At 42.1% G+C, this 15,339-nt stretch overlaps 1 protein-coding gene across 14 annotated transcripts in view; it reads left to right on the top strand.

Moving 5' to 3' along the window:
- Positions 1–15,339, top strand: part of YIPF1 (Yip1 domain family member 1) — a 47,598-nt gene that overhangs the window by 9,265 nt on the left and 22,994 nt on the right. For 10 of the 14 annotated variants that reach the window (XR_002523616.2, XR_648359.3, XR_648361.3 and 7 more), the window contains 5 exons: positions 1,940–2,020; positions 2,260–2,347; positions 9,504–9,620; positions 14,132–14,298; positions 14,673–14,855. Coding sequence is in view for 10 of the 14 variants with exons in the window: in XM_009208905.4 (XP_009207169.2) it covers positions 1,940–2,020; positions 2,260–2,347; positions 9,504–9,620; positions 14,132–14,298; positions 14,673–14,855 (636 nt within the window). In the remaining 4 variants the exon portion in view is untranslated. The remainder of the gene's footprint in view (positions 1–1,939; positions 2,021–2,259; positions 2,348–9,503; positions 9,621–14,131; positions 14,299–14,672; positions 14,856–15,339) is intronic. The other 4 variants (XR_002523619.2, XM_021941835.2, XM_009208909.3 and 1 more) reach the window with 1 other exon arrangement.

The raw sequence follows: 15,339 nt of genomic DNA, 5'->3' as shown, positions 1-15,339 counted from the left end.
GTAGTTTAAAGTCAGGTAGCATGATGCCTCCAGCTTTGTTCTTTTTGCTTAGGATTATCTTGACTATTTGGGCTCTCTTTTGCTTCCATATGAATTTTAAAATAGTTTTTTTCTAAGTCTGTGAAGAATGTCAATGGTAGTTCAGTGGGAGTGGCATTGAATCTATAAATTACTTTGGGCAGTATGCCATTTGCACAATATTGATTCTTCCTAACTATGAGCATGGAATGTTTTCTCATTTGATTATTTCTTTGAGCGGTGGTTTATAGTTCTCTTTGAAGAGGTCCGTTACTTCCCTTGTTAGCTATATTCCTAGGCATTTTATTCTTTTTGTAGCAGTTCATTCATACAAAAGAATGAGAGTTCATTCACAATTTGGCCCTCTGCCTGCTTGTTGTCGGTGTATAGGAATACTAGCAATTTTTGCACATTGATTTTGTATCCTGAGACTTTGCTGAAGTTGCTTATCAGCTTAAGAAGCTTTGGGGCTGAGACCATGGGGTTTTTTAGATATAGGAACATGTCGTCTTGCAAACAAAGGTGATTTGACTTACTCTCTTCCTATTTGAATACCCTTTATTTCTTTCTTTTACCTGATTGCCCTGGCCAGAACTTCTAATATTATTGAATAGGAGTGATAAGAGAGGGCATCCATGTCGTGTGCTGGTTTTCAAGGGGAATGCTTTCCTTGGTTGTGGGGGGTGGGTGTTCCTTTGTCTCCATGCTGCTCCTTGGTGAGCCATCGCCCCACCCTGCTTTTCTTCATTCTCCATGGGTCGAGCTACTTGCCTAGTCAGTCCCAGTGCAAGAACCTGGATATTTCAGTTGAAGGTGCTGGATTCATTCAACGCTTTCACTCCTCTCTGTGAGTACTGCGGACCACAGCTGCTTCTAATCGGCCATCTATTTTCCTTTATAATGAACAAAAAATATCTGCCTATAGCACCTACCCTTGTCCTGCAAAGCAGCTCAGTGTTCACCTGTACTTTTTGCTGTATGAATTCCCTTCATACAGCAAAAAGATGACAGGCATAATTCCTGGCATTGGGCCTGCATTCCGCCACCAGAGAGCTGTGTTATTGGGATAGGTGTGGCCCTCCTCGTGTGCCTCTTCTCAATTGGAATTTTTTTTTTTTTTGTCAGAGTAGTAATATTTTTAGTACTTTAGAGTGAGTCAATATATCAGATTTTTGAGAATTCAGGTGGCCATAGTAGGGAGGATTGTGGATGGACTGGGGAGGAAGAGATATTTACACTGCTGGGTGCAGTGGCTCATGCTTGTAATCCCAGTGCTTTGGGAGGCTGAGGTGGGAGGATCACTTGAGCCCAAGAGTTTGAGACCAGCCCGGGCAAAATAATGAGACTCTGTCTCTACAAAAATTAAAAAATCAGCTGGGCATAGTGGTGCATGCGTGTAGTCCCAGCTACTTGGGAGGCTGAGGTGGGAAGATTGCCTGAGCCCAAGGGTTCAAGGCTGCAGTGAGCTATGATTGTGCCACTGCACGCCAGCTTGGGAAACAGAGTGAGATGCCATCTAAAAAAAAGAAAAAAAAAAAAAGCGAAAAGATATTTACACTGACTGCCTTCTGTATGTGTTGTATGTATGTATATGTATTTATTATTGTACATAATTCTATATACTATTGAATCTAGATGAGAGAACTAAGCCTGACAAGAGTCTAGTGATTTGCCAAAGCTCCCGTCAGTGCCGGGGGGCAGGATTTGAACCCTTTTGCTGTGACTTCAAAACCAATGCTTGTTTTTCGAATCAGGCTGGGAGCTGTGAATTGGCTATTTCAGAGTTAGTTACTGAATGCAGATGAGCCTATTGTTTCAAATGTTTTGATTTTCCATTAGATCAGATCCCTCCTGCACCCCCACGCAGCTGGAATTAAGAAATTGCTTATGTGTTCGTTATGTTTTATTTTATTTATGACAGTTACTTGCTGGACAGAAGAAAAGCTCGCCCTTCTGGACATTTGAATACTACCAAACATTCTTTGATGTGGACACCTACCAGGTTTGGAAACCAATTTCACCTTCGCTTTTACGTGTAATAGAGACTTGTTTCTTTAATGGTTGAACAACCAAATAATGTGAAAGCCTTTATATGCTGGAAATGGTCTTACAAAAGTAAAGGGTTATAAGCATTTGAAAATACTGTCATAAAAGCTCTAATGACTGAGTTTCAGTTTTGTAGTAGTTGAATTTATTAAAGTTAAAAAACTTCAGTAGAATTACTGCTATGTTGTTTTCCAGGTCTTTGACAGAATTAAAGGGTCTCTTTTGCCAATACCCGGGAAAAACTTTGTGAGGTTGTATATCCGCAGCAATCCAGATCTCTATGGTATGTGTAGTACTGATTTGTTTACCATATTTCAGTTGACTTGGGTGAGTGTGAGGGTTGCCTGGAAACGTGGAGAACTGCACTATTGGTGGGGCATGCCATGTTTTATTTGACTCTTCTGAACTTCAGTAGCAACTCTTGGAAATAATTTTGGAGAAATACAATTATGTGTTATATTAGTGCCATGTCGTCATTACAAGTACTAGTATATCTTTCAAAGGTCTTTAAATGGGGCTGGGTGCAGTGGCTCATGCCTATAATGCCAGCACTTTGGAAGGCTGAGATGGGAGGATCACCAGAGACTAGGAGTTTGAGACCAGTCTGGGCAACATAGCGAGACCCTGTCTCTACTGAAGGCTGGGTTGGCACAGTGGCTCCTGCCTGTAATCCCAACACTTTGGGAGGCCGAGGCAGCAGAACTGCTTGAGCCCAGTAGTTTGAAACCAGCCTGGGCAACATAAGGAGACCCTGTCTCAACTAAAAAATAAAAATAAAAATAATTTAAAAAAAAATTCTTCAAATGACATTACAACTTGAGACAAATTTAGTCACTTTGACTAAGTGGAGGTTGGACCATTTGATGTTGGAGGAGAAGGTATTCTCACACTTTTTCATTGATATGCTGAGTTCCAGCTCTGCCCTCAGATGAGCTGGCTCCTTTTAGGATTTGGTCACCAGCAGTGGAAGTCTGAAACAGGATTGGGCCAGGGATGGTTGTCATCCCTGACCTTAATGCTGTCTGAGAAAAACTCAGAGGTCCACCCAGTACTCCTGAGGAAAAGGCCCCAACAGTGGCCTGTGTTTGAGGGGAGAAGAGAGTGCTGTCCGTGTGCCAGGTGCTATACCAGAGACTGTGTGTGTACTTGATCATATCTCATTCTTGCAACAACCCTTGCAAAGTATCCCCACTTTTCAAATGAGGAAGCCGATGCTCAGTGAGGATCATTGATATATATGCTGAATCTGAAATGATAAATAGTAAAGCAGTCATACATGTTGATTTTAAATATGGACTCTAGGGAGCCTGGTGTGAAAACCATTGCATTGGCCCATGCTTTTCATCTGAGGGTTGTCAAGCGGGTGTCGCTGTCTATCTCATTCATTCTTACTTGTAGCCTGAGAACATCCTGAGGGGCAGGCTCTGTGTGTCAGTGTCTTTAGTGCCTGGCAGAGGCCTTGGCACACAGCAGGTGCTCAAACAATTTTTAGCACCTTATTTTATGCTAGGCCCTGCGCTAGAGGCTGAGGATTTAAAGATAAGGCCATAGTCCCTAGCCCCAGTGAGGAAGAAGAGAGAACACTAACATCTGTTGAATACCTTATAAGTGCCAAGCGTGGAGATAAGCACTATTTTAGTATTTTATGCTATTTTATTTCCTATACTCCAAGGTGGCCTTATCTTACAAAAGAGAAAACTGAGGTTAAGGAGATAACTTGCTCGTAGTTACAGAGTTAGCAATAATAATGGCAAACACACATATAGTGCTTATTATGTGCCAGACACTATTATGAGGGCAGTACTTATATTAACTCATTTAATCCTTATGACAGATCCAACTTTATGAGGCAGATACTATTATTATGCCCATTTTATAGATGAGGACACTGAGTCACACAGAGGTCCAGTAACTTGCCTAAGATTATACAGCTAATAAGTGCTGGGCTCAGTTTTCAAATCAACACTGTAGCTCATAATCCATTTTTTCATCACTGTGCTATGCTGCCTCTCATGACAAAGCCAGGGCTTGAATCTAAGGCTTGCTTCTTTTCTGTGACACTAGTAGCCTCATTAGCTCATAGACATGGTTAAAAGAAGAAGGTACAATATAGGTGAAGTGTTTGACAGCAGAGAGGATTAGGTTTTGTTGTGGGTGGAGGTTAGAGGAAGGCAGTTAAGAAAAAGATGACAATTTGGCCGGGCGCGGTGGCTCAAGCCTGTAATCCCAGCACTTTGGGAGGCCGAGACGGGCGGATCACGAGGTCAGGAGATCGAGACCATTCTGGCTAACCCGGTGAAACCCTGTCTCTACTAAAAAAATACAAAAAACTAGCCGGGCGAGATGGCGGGCGCCTGTAGTCCCAGCTACTCGGGAGGCTGAGGCAGGAGAATGGCGTAAACCCAGGAGGCGGAGCTTGTAGTGAGCTGAGATCTGGCCACTGCACTCCAGCCTGGGCCACAGAGCGAGACTCCGTCTCAAAAAAAAAAAAAAAAGAAAAAGATGACAATTTACAGAGTGTAAGGAAAAGATTGATAACTTTGACTGAATTTCAACTAAAATTTAAAATTTCTACACAACAAAATAAACCATAAACAAAGTAAAAAAAATAAACCACAGACCAGGGGACATACTTCCAATGCATGTAACTAACAAACAGTGAGAAACAAGAATATATGTCAAACTCCCACAAATTACAAGAATAATAACAAGCAACTCTGGAGAAAAAATGGCCAATAAATATATGAAAAGATGCTTAGCCCTACCTGCAACCAGGGAAATAAAAAGTAAAATAAGATTATTTACGCTCATCATTTTAGTAAACATATACAATTTGGCTTGTCTTCATTTATTCATTCAATTCATTCAACATTGAGCTCTTACTGTTCTAATACTGGAGATACAGCAGTGAAAAGAGATAAAAATCTCTACCCTTAGGCAATTTGTAATGTACTGAGCTTAACAATAAGCAAAGAAAAGTAAAATATATAGTTTTCTAGTAATGAATGCTTAGGTGAAAATTTAAGAGCAGACAGAAGAAGGACATGAAGTGTTTGTATAAATGTGTGAATTTGAAAATTTAAAAGGGTGAATTTTGAGTAATGACCTGAAGTAATTGGGAGTGATTTATGTAGATAGATCTAAGGGAAGAGCACTTGAAACAGAAGGATCAGCAAGTGCAAAGGCCCTGAGGCAAGAGCTTGCCTAGTACGTTCAAAGAACAGCAAGAGGCTACTGGCACTGGATGAGAGTGAACATGGGGACCTAGAAGGAGATGAGGTGAGAGAGACTGTGGAGGGGCAGGTAAGGTCTCATAAGTCACAGTGAGGACTTTGGCATTTGCTTGAATGCAAAGCCATCGGAGGGTTTGGACAGAGGAGTAACATACTTTTTTGTTTTTCGGGACAGGATCTTGCTCTGTTGCCCAGGCTGGAGTACGGTGGCATGATAATGGCTCACCGCAGCCTCAAAATCCTGGGCTCAAGCTATCCTCCCCAACCTCATCTTCATGAGTAGCTAGGACTACAGCCATGTGCCACCATGCCGGGCTAATGTTTGTATTTTTTGTAGAGACAGGGTCTCACTATGTTGCCCAGGCTGGCCTCAAACTCCTGGCCTCAAGCAGTCCTCCTGCCTCACCCTCCCAAAGTGCTGACCTTACGGGCATGAGCCACTGCACCAAGCCAGGAGTGACACACTCTAAGTCAGATTTCATGAACATTGATATTAAGTGTGGTCAAGGATATGGAGCAGTGGAAACTTTTGTATGGTGGGTATGTAACTGCTGGGCAGGTAACTGGTACACAAATTGGAGCAGTTTGAAGATGCTCATACCCTATAATTCAGCAGTTTCACTCCTAGGTAGATAATTTTAGAGGAATTCACATATATATGGGACAACATATAGAAGAATATTATTCACTGTAGCAGTATTGCTTGTAATAGCAAATATTTAGAAACAACCGAGATATCCATCAGCAGGAGAATGGACACATTATACTACTGTATTCATACATGGAATTCTGTAGCTTAAAAAAATGAATGAGAGCTAAAAGCATAAATATAGATAAATCTCAGCACAATGATTTTAAAAAGCATGTTGTGGAAGGATATAAATAGTATGACACCATTAAAAATATATATATATTTTTGAGATGGAGTCTCATTCTGGTACCCAGGCTGGAGTGGCAAAGGTGCAGTCTTGGCTCACTACAACCTCCGCCTCCTGGGTTCAAGTGATTCTCCTGCCTCAGCCTTCCCAAGTAGCTGGGACTACAGGCATGGGCCACCACACCCAGCTAATTTTTGTATTTTTAGTAGAGACGGAGTTTTACCATGTTGTTCAGGCTGATCTCGAACTCCTGACCTCAAATGATCTGTCTGCCTCGGCCTCCCAAAGTGCTGGGATTGTAGGTGTGAACCACCACGGCCGGCCTAAAAATATTTTTTAAAAGTGACATGATAGGTAACCAGTGTTTGTGTTATTCTTCGTGCTTTTCTATATGTTAGAAATTTCATAATATAAAAATGCATAATATGAAATTTTAATTATAAATACAACCTAAATTAAGGCTCTCTCCCACCCCCATCCCATAATAAGAGTAGGAATTTGGCAAGAAACAGGGAGAAGGCAGTATGAAGCAACATGGCGGGTCCTGGGATGAGTGGGTGTCGTATGTCTCTGGAGTCCAGCCTTCTGCTGGGGGTAGCTGGAGAAGTTACAGAGCCCAGATCCTGGGGCCTTTTATATCAGCCTCAGGAATTAGGATTTTGTCCTTAAGCAGTGGAGGTTCACTGAAGAGTTGTAAACAGGGGAGAGGGATGATAATAGGAGAGGGACAAAAATGCTGAGGGCTGGGAAGGTTTTCTTGTTTGTGTCCAAGGATGAGCATTGGGCCACATAGAGGTGGTGGGTGCGCAGGTGTTGGACCTTTCAGGCCACCTGAAAATATTGTTTCTCCAACTGTTCCTGTGCCAGAGTTGTTAGGTAACTTAGAGCATGGGGCAGCTAGAGAATGCTAGACAAGTCTTCAAATTAGTATAAATATCTTCCCATACCAGCCTGCCTTTAAAAAAATTAATTAATTAATATTTTAGTGACAGGGTTTCATCATGTTGCCCAGGCTGGTCTTGAACTCCTGAGCTCAAGTGATCTGCCTGCCTCGGCCTCCCAAAGTGCTGGGATTATAGGTGTGAGCTAGGTGTGAGCCACTGCATTCTCCCCCGCCCCCATCATTTTTTTTTGAGATGAGGTCTTGCTGTGTTGCCAAGGCTGGAGTACAGTAGCTATTCAGAGGCATAATCATAGCTCCCTGCTGCCTCAAACTTCTAGCCTCAAGTGATCCTCTCACCTCAGTGTCCTGAGTAGCTGGGACTACAGGCTTATGCCACCAGGCCCAGTTCACAGGCTTCCTGTTGCCCTCAAGATAAATTCCTAACTCAACAGGGCTTCTAAGACCCCTCATGATCTGACTCTGGCCCATCTCTTCAATCTCTAGTTACTCCTGACCTGAAACTTGGCCTTGAACTGTTACCTCTTACTTCAGAGTCTCTGCTCCTGCTGTTCCCTCTTCCTGGACCTCTCTTCAGTCCTCACTTGGTGAACTCCTGTTCTTCTTTAGATCCCAGCTTACACATACCTTTCTCTAGGTTTTGCACCCTCCCTATCTGCTCCCATAGGCACCCTGTACTACCCTCTGAGATTAGATATTTTATTGACTGTCTCCCCGAAGTGCATGGATGCACTAGAGGCAGTGACTGTGTCTCTGTTCCACATCATCGTGTCCCCAGTAGAGGGTAGTGGGTACTTAGTAAATAATGACTGAGAGGACATGATATTCTTGGTTTTCTAGTTATATGGGTATCGTAAGTTAATATTTTGGCCACTTGTGGTCATATGCTTGGATGGTCTCAGCTCATCTATAACACATGGTCAGTTTTATTCATTCATTCAATAAAGCTTTTTGGCTATAGGGGTTTTGTGGTGTTTTTTTTTTTTTTTTTTTTTTTTTTGCCACTCTTATGTGTGGGCCCTCAGAACAACACTGTGAAATTTAGTCCTTGGCTACAGCAGAGAGTTTCCGTCTAGTGAGTAAAGAGACAGTTTGTGGAGAGCTAATATTGGTGACTTTTTGAAGCACCCCATTTGATTGCTTGTGTTCCTTTTCCCACACTCAGAAGCCAGTGCTTGGCTTTGAAAAGTACTAATCTGTTTCTGCTAGTCATGTCGCCTATGATAGTAATGTTCTTAATTTTGTGACGTGTCAGGGTACCTGAAATTATCCCAAAGGGTGTTGCAAAGTATTAGTGAAATTGAAAAATGAAATTCATGTAATTTATTAAAATCTCTCAATCTAAAGATTGTATTTCTTCCACATAGTACTTTTTCTAGATGGGGAGAAACAAGGATAGTATTCATGAAATCATGCAAATAATGTAAGAGATTTGCAAAACATGGTCCACTCATCTGCTCAGTGGTATATCTTAAAACTATTAAAAAAGAATAAGCTGATTTTTATGAATAGCTGTGATAGACTCTCTAGGCTATATTAAGGTGAAAATAGCAGGGTACACAGGAGGACATGTATGTATCTTATCTGTATAAAGTGTACACATACACACATATGCATTTGCTTATGTACATGAGTGGAATATTCCTGGCAGTTTTCATCAGAAACAGGTTACTTGGTGAGCTTTAGGGAGGAACGATACAGAGCCAGGGCACAGAGAGGGAGTGGATCTTGCTGTTCTCCATATTCTTTTTGTACCTTTTGAAACACTGGACCATATACATGTATTACTTTTTAAAAATTTTTTATTTTAATTTTTGTGGGTACATAGTAGGTGTATATAGTGCATTGTATTACTTTTTCATTAAAAAAAAGACAAAGCCTTAAGCACACACACACACACACACACACACTCACACTCAACACGGCCGCGGTGAGCTGGTAGGTTTCATCGACTCTGCCCTCGTGGGTTCTGCTTGCCCTGCTCTTTCTGTGTGCTGCAGAAGCTCTGTCTGATTTCACTTCTTTTTCTGTGATGCTAACGTTTGGCACTTAGATAAGGGAAGTAATCTTTACTTCATGTATTCTGGTGGAAGGTTTAATAAAAAGCCTGTGAATTTTTCTTTGTCGGTGGTGATCCTCCAATAAAAGAAGCTATACACAAATCAGTGTCTTCATTCACCTAATTGTGGAAGGCATTTTGGCCTTTGGATTGGAATACCAACCCCCCACCTTCTTTAAGGCAGCTAATTACTGAGTTGTGTTTAACCTTTGAAAAAAGAAAATTTCCTTTAAGCAAGTGTTGATCCCATCTAGAAAATTCATTTTCTTTTGCTAACATGAATTCAAGAGGAAGATAAGAAATTCTGTAAGAATCTAAAGGCTTGTGCTTCATTTTCTTGTTTCTGAATTTTCTGGTTTCCTTTGCAGGCCCCTTTTGGATATGTGCCACGTTGGTCTTTGCCATAGCAATTAGTGGGAATCTTTCCAACTTCTTGATCCATCTGGGAGAGAAGACATACCATTATGTGCCCGAATTCCGAAAAGGTTGGTGAATAGCTTCACTTATTTGGAATGCTGTCAGTTTCTAGCTTTGAGTTCTTTTTACCCCCTGAGCTCCTGGGCCCCATCTCTAGGTGCTGTAGCCCTGCTTTTGTGTTTTAGGGTTCAATGTATCTACTCAAATGTGTAGATGAGCTTACCACCCATCTATATAAATCCACTTAATCTTTTTCTTCTTACAGTGATAAAATACATGTTACATAAAATTTACCATTTAAATGTGTAATTCAATGGCATTAAATACATTCACAATGTTATGAGTCCACATAATCTTTGGGAAAGCTGTAAATCAAGGCCCAATAACAACTGCAATTTATTCCCCCTCCTTTTTTTGAGATAGTATCTCACTTCATCGTCTGGGCTGGAGTGCAGTGGCGCAATCACTGCTCACTGCAGCCTCCACCTCCCTAGGCTCAGGTAATCCTCCCACCTCAGCCTCCTGAGTAGCTGGGATCATAGACATGCAACACCATACCTGGTTAGTTTTTCCATTTTTTATAGAGACAGGTCTTCCTATGTTGCCCAGGCTGATCTCAAACTCTTGGGCTCAAGTGATTCTCCCGTCTTGGCCTCCCAAGGTGCTGGGTAGGATTACAGGTGTGAGCCACCACAGCTGGCCACAATTGGAATATATTCTAAGACAAGGGTACAAAATAAGTTAAAGGTGTGCGTGAAGGTCTCCTGTGTGGCATTATTTGTATTATCCACATTTTGGAGACGATGGAAACATTGTTTTAAGTTGTGATGGCTCAACTAGCTGGGGTCATCTGCAATTGCCAATCACAAAGCACCTAGAGCAATGTGGAAAATTCATAACTTATTCCAAACTGGTGCCTATTCTGTTAGCAACTTAGTTGAAGAGAAATCTGGGTTGGGCATGGTTGCCCATGCCTGTAATCCCAGCACTTTTGGAGGCCAAAGTGGGAGGATTGCTTGAGCTGAGGAGTTTGAGATCAGCCTGGGCAACATAGTGAGACCTTGTCTCTGAAACCCAAAGCTAAAAAAAAGTTACCGGGTATGGTGATGCATGCCTATACTCCCAGCTACTCAGGAGGCTGAGTTGTGAGGATCACTTGAGCCCAGAGATTGAGGCTGCAGTGAGCTGTGATTGTACCACTGCACTCCAGCCTGGGTGACAGAGCGAGTCACTGTCTCAAAAAAAAAAAAGAAAAGAAAAAGAAAAAAGACACCTGGTGTGGTGGCTCACGCCTGCAATCCCAGCACTTTGGGAGGCCGAGGTGAGTGGATCACAAGGTCAGGAGTTCGAGAGCACTCTGGCCAACATGGTGAAACCCCCTCTCTACTAAAAATACAAAAATTATCCGGGCACAGTGGCACGTGCCTGTAATCCCAGCTACTCAGAAGACTGAGGCAGGAGAATTGGTTGAACCCGGGAGGCGGAGGTTGCAGTTAGCCGAGATCACGCCACTGCACTCCAGCCTGGGCAACAGAGAGAGAGACTCTGTCTCAAAAAAAAAAAAAAAAAAGAAAAAAAAAGGGAGAGAGGTCTGTAAATGATCAAAGACTGGAAGGGAAAATGCAGAAATGAATGTGTCCAGGGATGGGCTTGTGAATGACATTCTTGTTTTAAAACGTCCTTTCTTGTGTCAGTATTGATACTTAAAAGAAAAAGCAAAACAGCTTTTAGAGACCTACAGGTGACAGCTGCCCCCAAATGAGGAGGTTTGGCTTTGTCAGAGATTGACCTGTACCACTTTCTCGGTTCCCTGGCTCCCTCCCTGCCTGCTCTGCTGTCGGGGGGCTCTAAGTAGCCTGGATAAGAGCACTAGTTCTGGAACTAGATTGCTAGCTTCAGTTCCAGCTCCACCACTCACTAGTTTCTACTCTGTTGGGCAAGCTATTTCATCTGTCTTAGCCTCAGGTTCTTCGTTGGTGAAATGGAAATAATAATATTTCTGTTACAGGACTATTGTGAGAATAAAGAGTTAATATATATAAAAAGCTTAGAATAGTGGTTTGTACCAAAAAAAGTTCAATAAACATTACCTATTACTACACACACACACACGCACACACACAAATATGTACACATATATTCAATCCCATTATTTATCCAGTAACCTTGGTTTGAGTTTAACTCAATAAATATTAACCATGAGATAGAACCCTGCCTTCAACTAGTCCAATGTATGTGCATAGAAAGATATGTATTTGCCTGTGTGTGTGTGTGTGTGTGTGTGTGTGTATGTGGAGAGAGGTGAGAGAGACAGAGAGAGAGAGAGAGAGAGAGAGAGAGAATGTATCCATGTATCCTTCCTTCTTTTCTTCCCCTCTACCTTCCATGCCCACTTTCCCTTCTTGTCCATCATGGAGTCAGACTTGGATTCAATCCCAACTCTATCAAATAACCTTGATTTGAGTTTAACTCAGTAAATATTAACCATGAGATGTAGATCTTGCCTTCAAGTAGTTCAGTGGTTAGAAAGCTAGTGAATGACTATTGCTGTAAACAGTTTACAGCAATAGAGCAATAATATGTTTACAATGTAAACATATTAACCTCTATATCAGAGATAAGTGTAGGTATATTGACATAGAAGAAGGAGTGACCTACTTTGCCTGGGGATCTGGAAACTCAGGAGAGTCTTTATCTGTTCTTATCCTCTTTGGCTGGGCATCCCAGTATCAGGAAGAGTTGTCATGTATATACTGGTAAAGTGGTCATTGACCCTATCAATAAACATTTTTCCATTTCATGTAAAAAGTATGAGTCACGTCTGAGATGAGATCCTGCTTCTACCAACTTGTTAATTATGTGACCTTGACCAAACAACTTAGCTTCTCTGACCCGTTTTCCTCATCTCTAAAATGATGATATAGATTGTATGAAATAAATGTAGCTGCATATTAGTTAACAAAATAAACACTAATTCTTGACTGAGCATTTATTATCGATCAGTCACTCTTCTACTTAGAACAGTTCTTACCTGCTTTTATTCATTTAATTCTCCTATTAATCTTAGAAGGTAGTATATTATTTTTCTTCCCATTTTATAGATGAGGAAACTGAGACAGGAAGGCTAAGTAACTTACCCCCCAGAGTTACTTTTCCTAGGACTAGAACCCGTGGAATCTGCATACAGAATCTGTGCCCTTGACCATTATTCTACATTGCCTCTCAAAAAAGCACCGAGTGTAATACCTGATGCCCAGTAGTTGATCAGTAAGTGACAGCTATAGCCATGGGAGTAATTCCCTCCTCGTCCCTTAGTTATCCAAGAAAAAGGCAGTATATCAGCAGAATTACATTTGGCCTAATGAGGCAATTCCCAATATGAAAAAACTGTTCTGGGAGCTCAAAAAGTTTTGGGCATTCATGTCTTAACCAGAGTCTGACTATAATTGTTAGGGGTGCCTTTGTTCTTGCCAAGATGCATTAAGTGAGTTACCTGCTGATTTCATGTAGAAAGGGCTGATGCCATGGTTTACCCATAACTTCATGACCCTCCATTCCAGAAGAGGGAAAGGAAATCCTCCAGGGCATGCTGCTACTAGAGGAAGAGGAGAGATGTACATGGATATGCAGAATGTTGCTGTTCTGAGGAGCCACTCAATAGCATTTTTTTTTTTAAGAGACAGAGTCTTGCTCTGTTGCCCCGGCTAGAGTACAGTGGTGTGATCTCAGCTCACTGCAAGCTCTGCCTCCCAGGTTCACACCATGCTCCTGCCTCAGTCTCCCGAGTAGCTGGGACTACAGGCACCCGCCACCACGCCCAGCTAATTTTTGTATTTTTAGTAGAGACGGGGTTTCACCGTGTTAGCCAGGATGGTCTTGATCTCCTGACCTTGTGATCCGCCCGCCTCGGCCTCCCAAAGTGCTGGGATTATAGGCATGAGCCACCACGCCTGGCTCTATTCAATAGCATTTTTGCCACAGTGGCAGAATTATTTATTTAAGGAAGAAAGGAAAACTGGAGAATATTTCAAGCAGTTAATCAGTGAGCTACATCTCCCAATTTCAGAGACAGAGGAACTCTAGAGAGCATGCAGAGTGAGTTAATCTCTACCCAGGGCTTTTTGATACATTTGCTAAAGAAGTCAGTGTCAGCTCTCGTTATACCAAGGAAGAGAACGTGTTCTTCCAAGGGGATAGTCGGTTTTTATTTGATTGAAATATCTCCTATATATAAACATTTGCAGTGTGGCCCTCTGAAGTATTTCATTTGCATAGTTCAACTGTTTAATAATATTAGTTGTTAGTTATTAAATGAATTATAAAAACCATATGAGGGACTATTGTTCCTCACCACAAAGACGAATGGTAAAGGTTCATTAATTCAACAAACATTTCTAGAGTACCTACTGTGTGTTAGGTATTGTGCCAAGCTCAGGGATTACAGACCAGTAAGACATGATTTCATGGTCCAGTGAAGTCAATTGACATGTTAGGATTTAAGTACAATAAGGTGTTGGAAGTGCTCTGATAGTCTATTAAGGCATAATGGAGATTGAAACTTGTATCCTGTCATCCTCAGTGTCCATAGCAGCTACCATCATCTATGCCTATGCCTGGCTGATTCCTCTCGCACTCTGGGGTTTCCTCATGTGGAGAAACAGCAAAGTTATGAACATCGTCTCCTATTCATTTCTGGAGATTGTGTGTGTCTATGGATATTCCCTCTTCATTTATATCCCCACCGCAGTAAGTACCACACTTAGGGAGCAGATTCTGAGTGATGCCCTGTTCTTGGTGGAAACTTCAACCAAGAATTTGACCTAACATCATTATTTCCAGTGCAACACTCATGTGCTCCTGAAAAATCTCCTTTGAATTTAGAAGTTCAGCATGAAAGGGGTCTGGGGAGCCAAATGCCTTCACTGGATCTTGGGCCCTTTGTTATGAAAGTCTATGCCTCAGTCTACATGCTGGTGGTGTTCCTCCAGCCTATACTGAAAAACCAGGGTGGCAGTGGGGGCCCAGCTGCCGATTGGCTCAGGGGCCTTTGTAAACATATGTGCCTGGAATGAACGAATGCCTCCCAAGACCTCCCCCCTCCTCCTTTTCTCTTCTTTCAGATACTGTGGATTATCCCCCAGAAAGCTGTTCGTTGGATTCTAGTCATGATTGCCCTGGGCATCTCAGGATCTGTCTTGTCAATGACATTTTGGCCAGCTGTTCGTGAGGATAACCGACGGGTTGCATTGGCCACAATTGTGACAATTGTGTTGCTTCATATGCTGCTTTCTGTGGGCTGCTTGGTATGGGTTCATTCCTATATTCTTTTGGTGTGTTTTATATCCAAATGCTAAAAGACCTCAAACTGTTAGACACAACAGTTCTTTTAAAATTGACTCCATAGGCTGGGCACATTGGCTTATGCCTGTAATCCCAATATTTTGGGAGGCCCAAGTGGGTGGATCTCTCGAGCTCAGGAGCTTAGGACCAGTCTGGGCAACATGGTGAAACCCCGTCTCTACTAAAAATACAAGAATTAGCTGGGCGTGGTGGCTTAAGCGATCCTCCCACCTCAGCCTTGCAAGTAGCTGGTACTTGGGAGGCTGAGGCGGGAGGATCGCTTGAGCCCAGGAGGTGGAGGTTGCAGGCAGCTGAGATCACACCACTGCACTCTGGCCTGGGTGACCAAGGGAGACCCTGTCTCCAAAAAAAAAAAAAAAAAAAAAAAAAAAAGGATTCTGTGAAATAAAATTTCATTTTAAGTAGACTCATCTACATGGAAAGTGG

The sequence above is a fragment of the Papio anubis genome, chromosome 1 (genome assembly GCF_008728515.1).
Source record: "Papio anubis isolate 15944 chromosome 1, Panubis1.0, whole genome shotgun sequence".
Lineage (NCBI taxonomy): Eukaryota > Metazoa > Chordata > Mammalia > Primates > Cercopithecidae > Papio > Papio anubis.
This window is presented reverse-complemented; position numbering and strand designations above follow the sequence as displayed.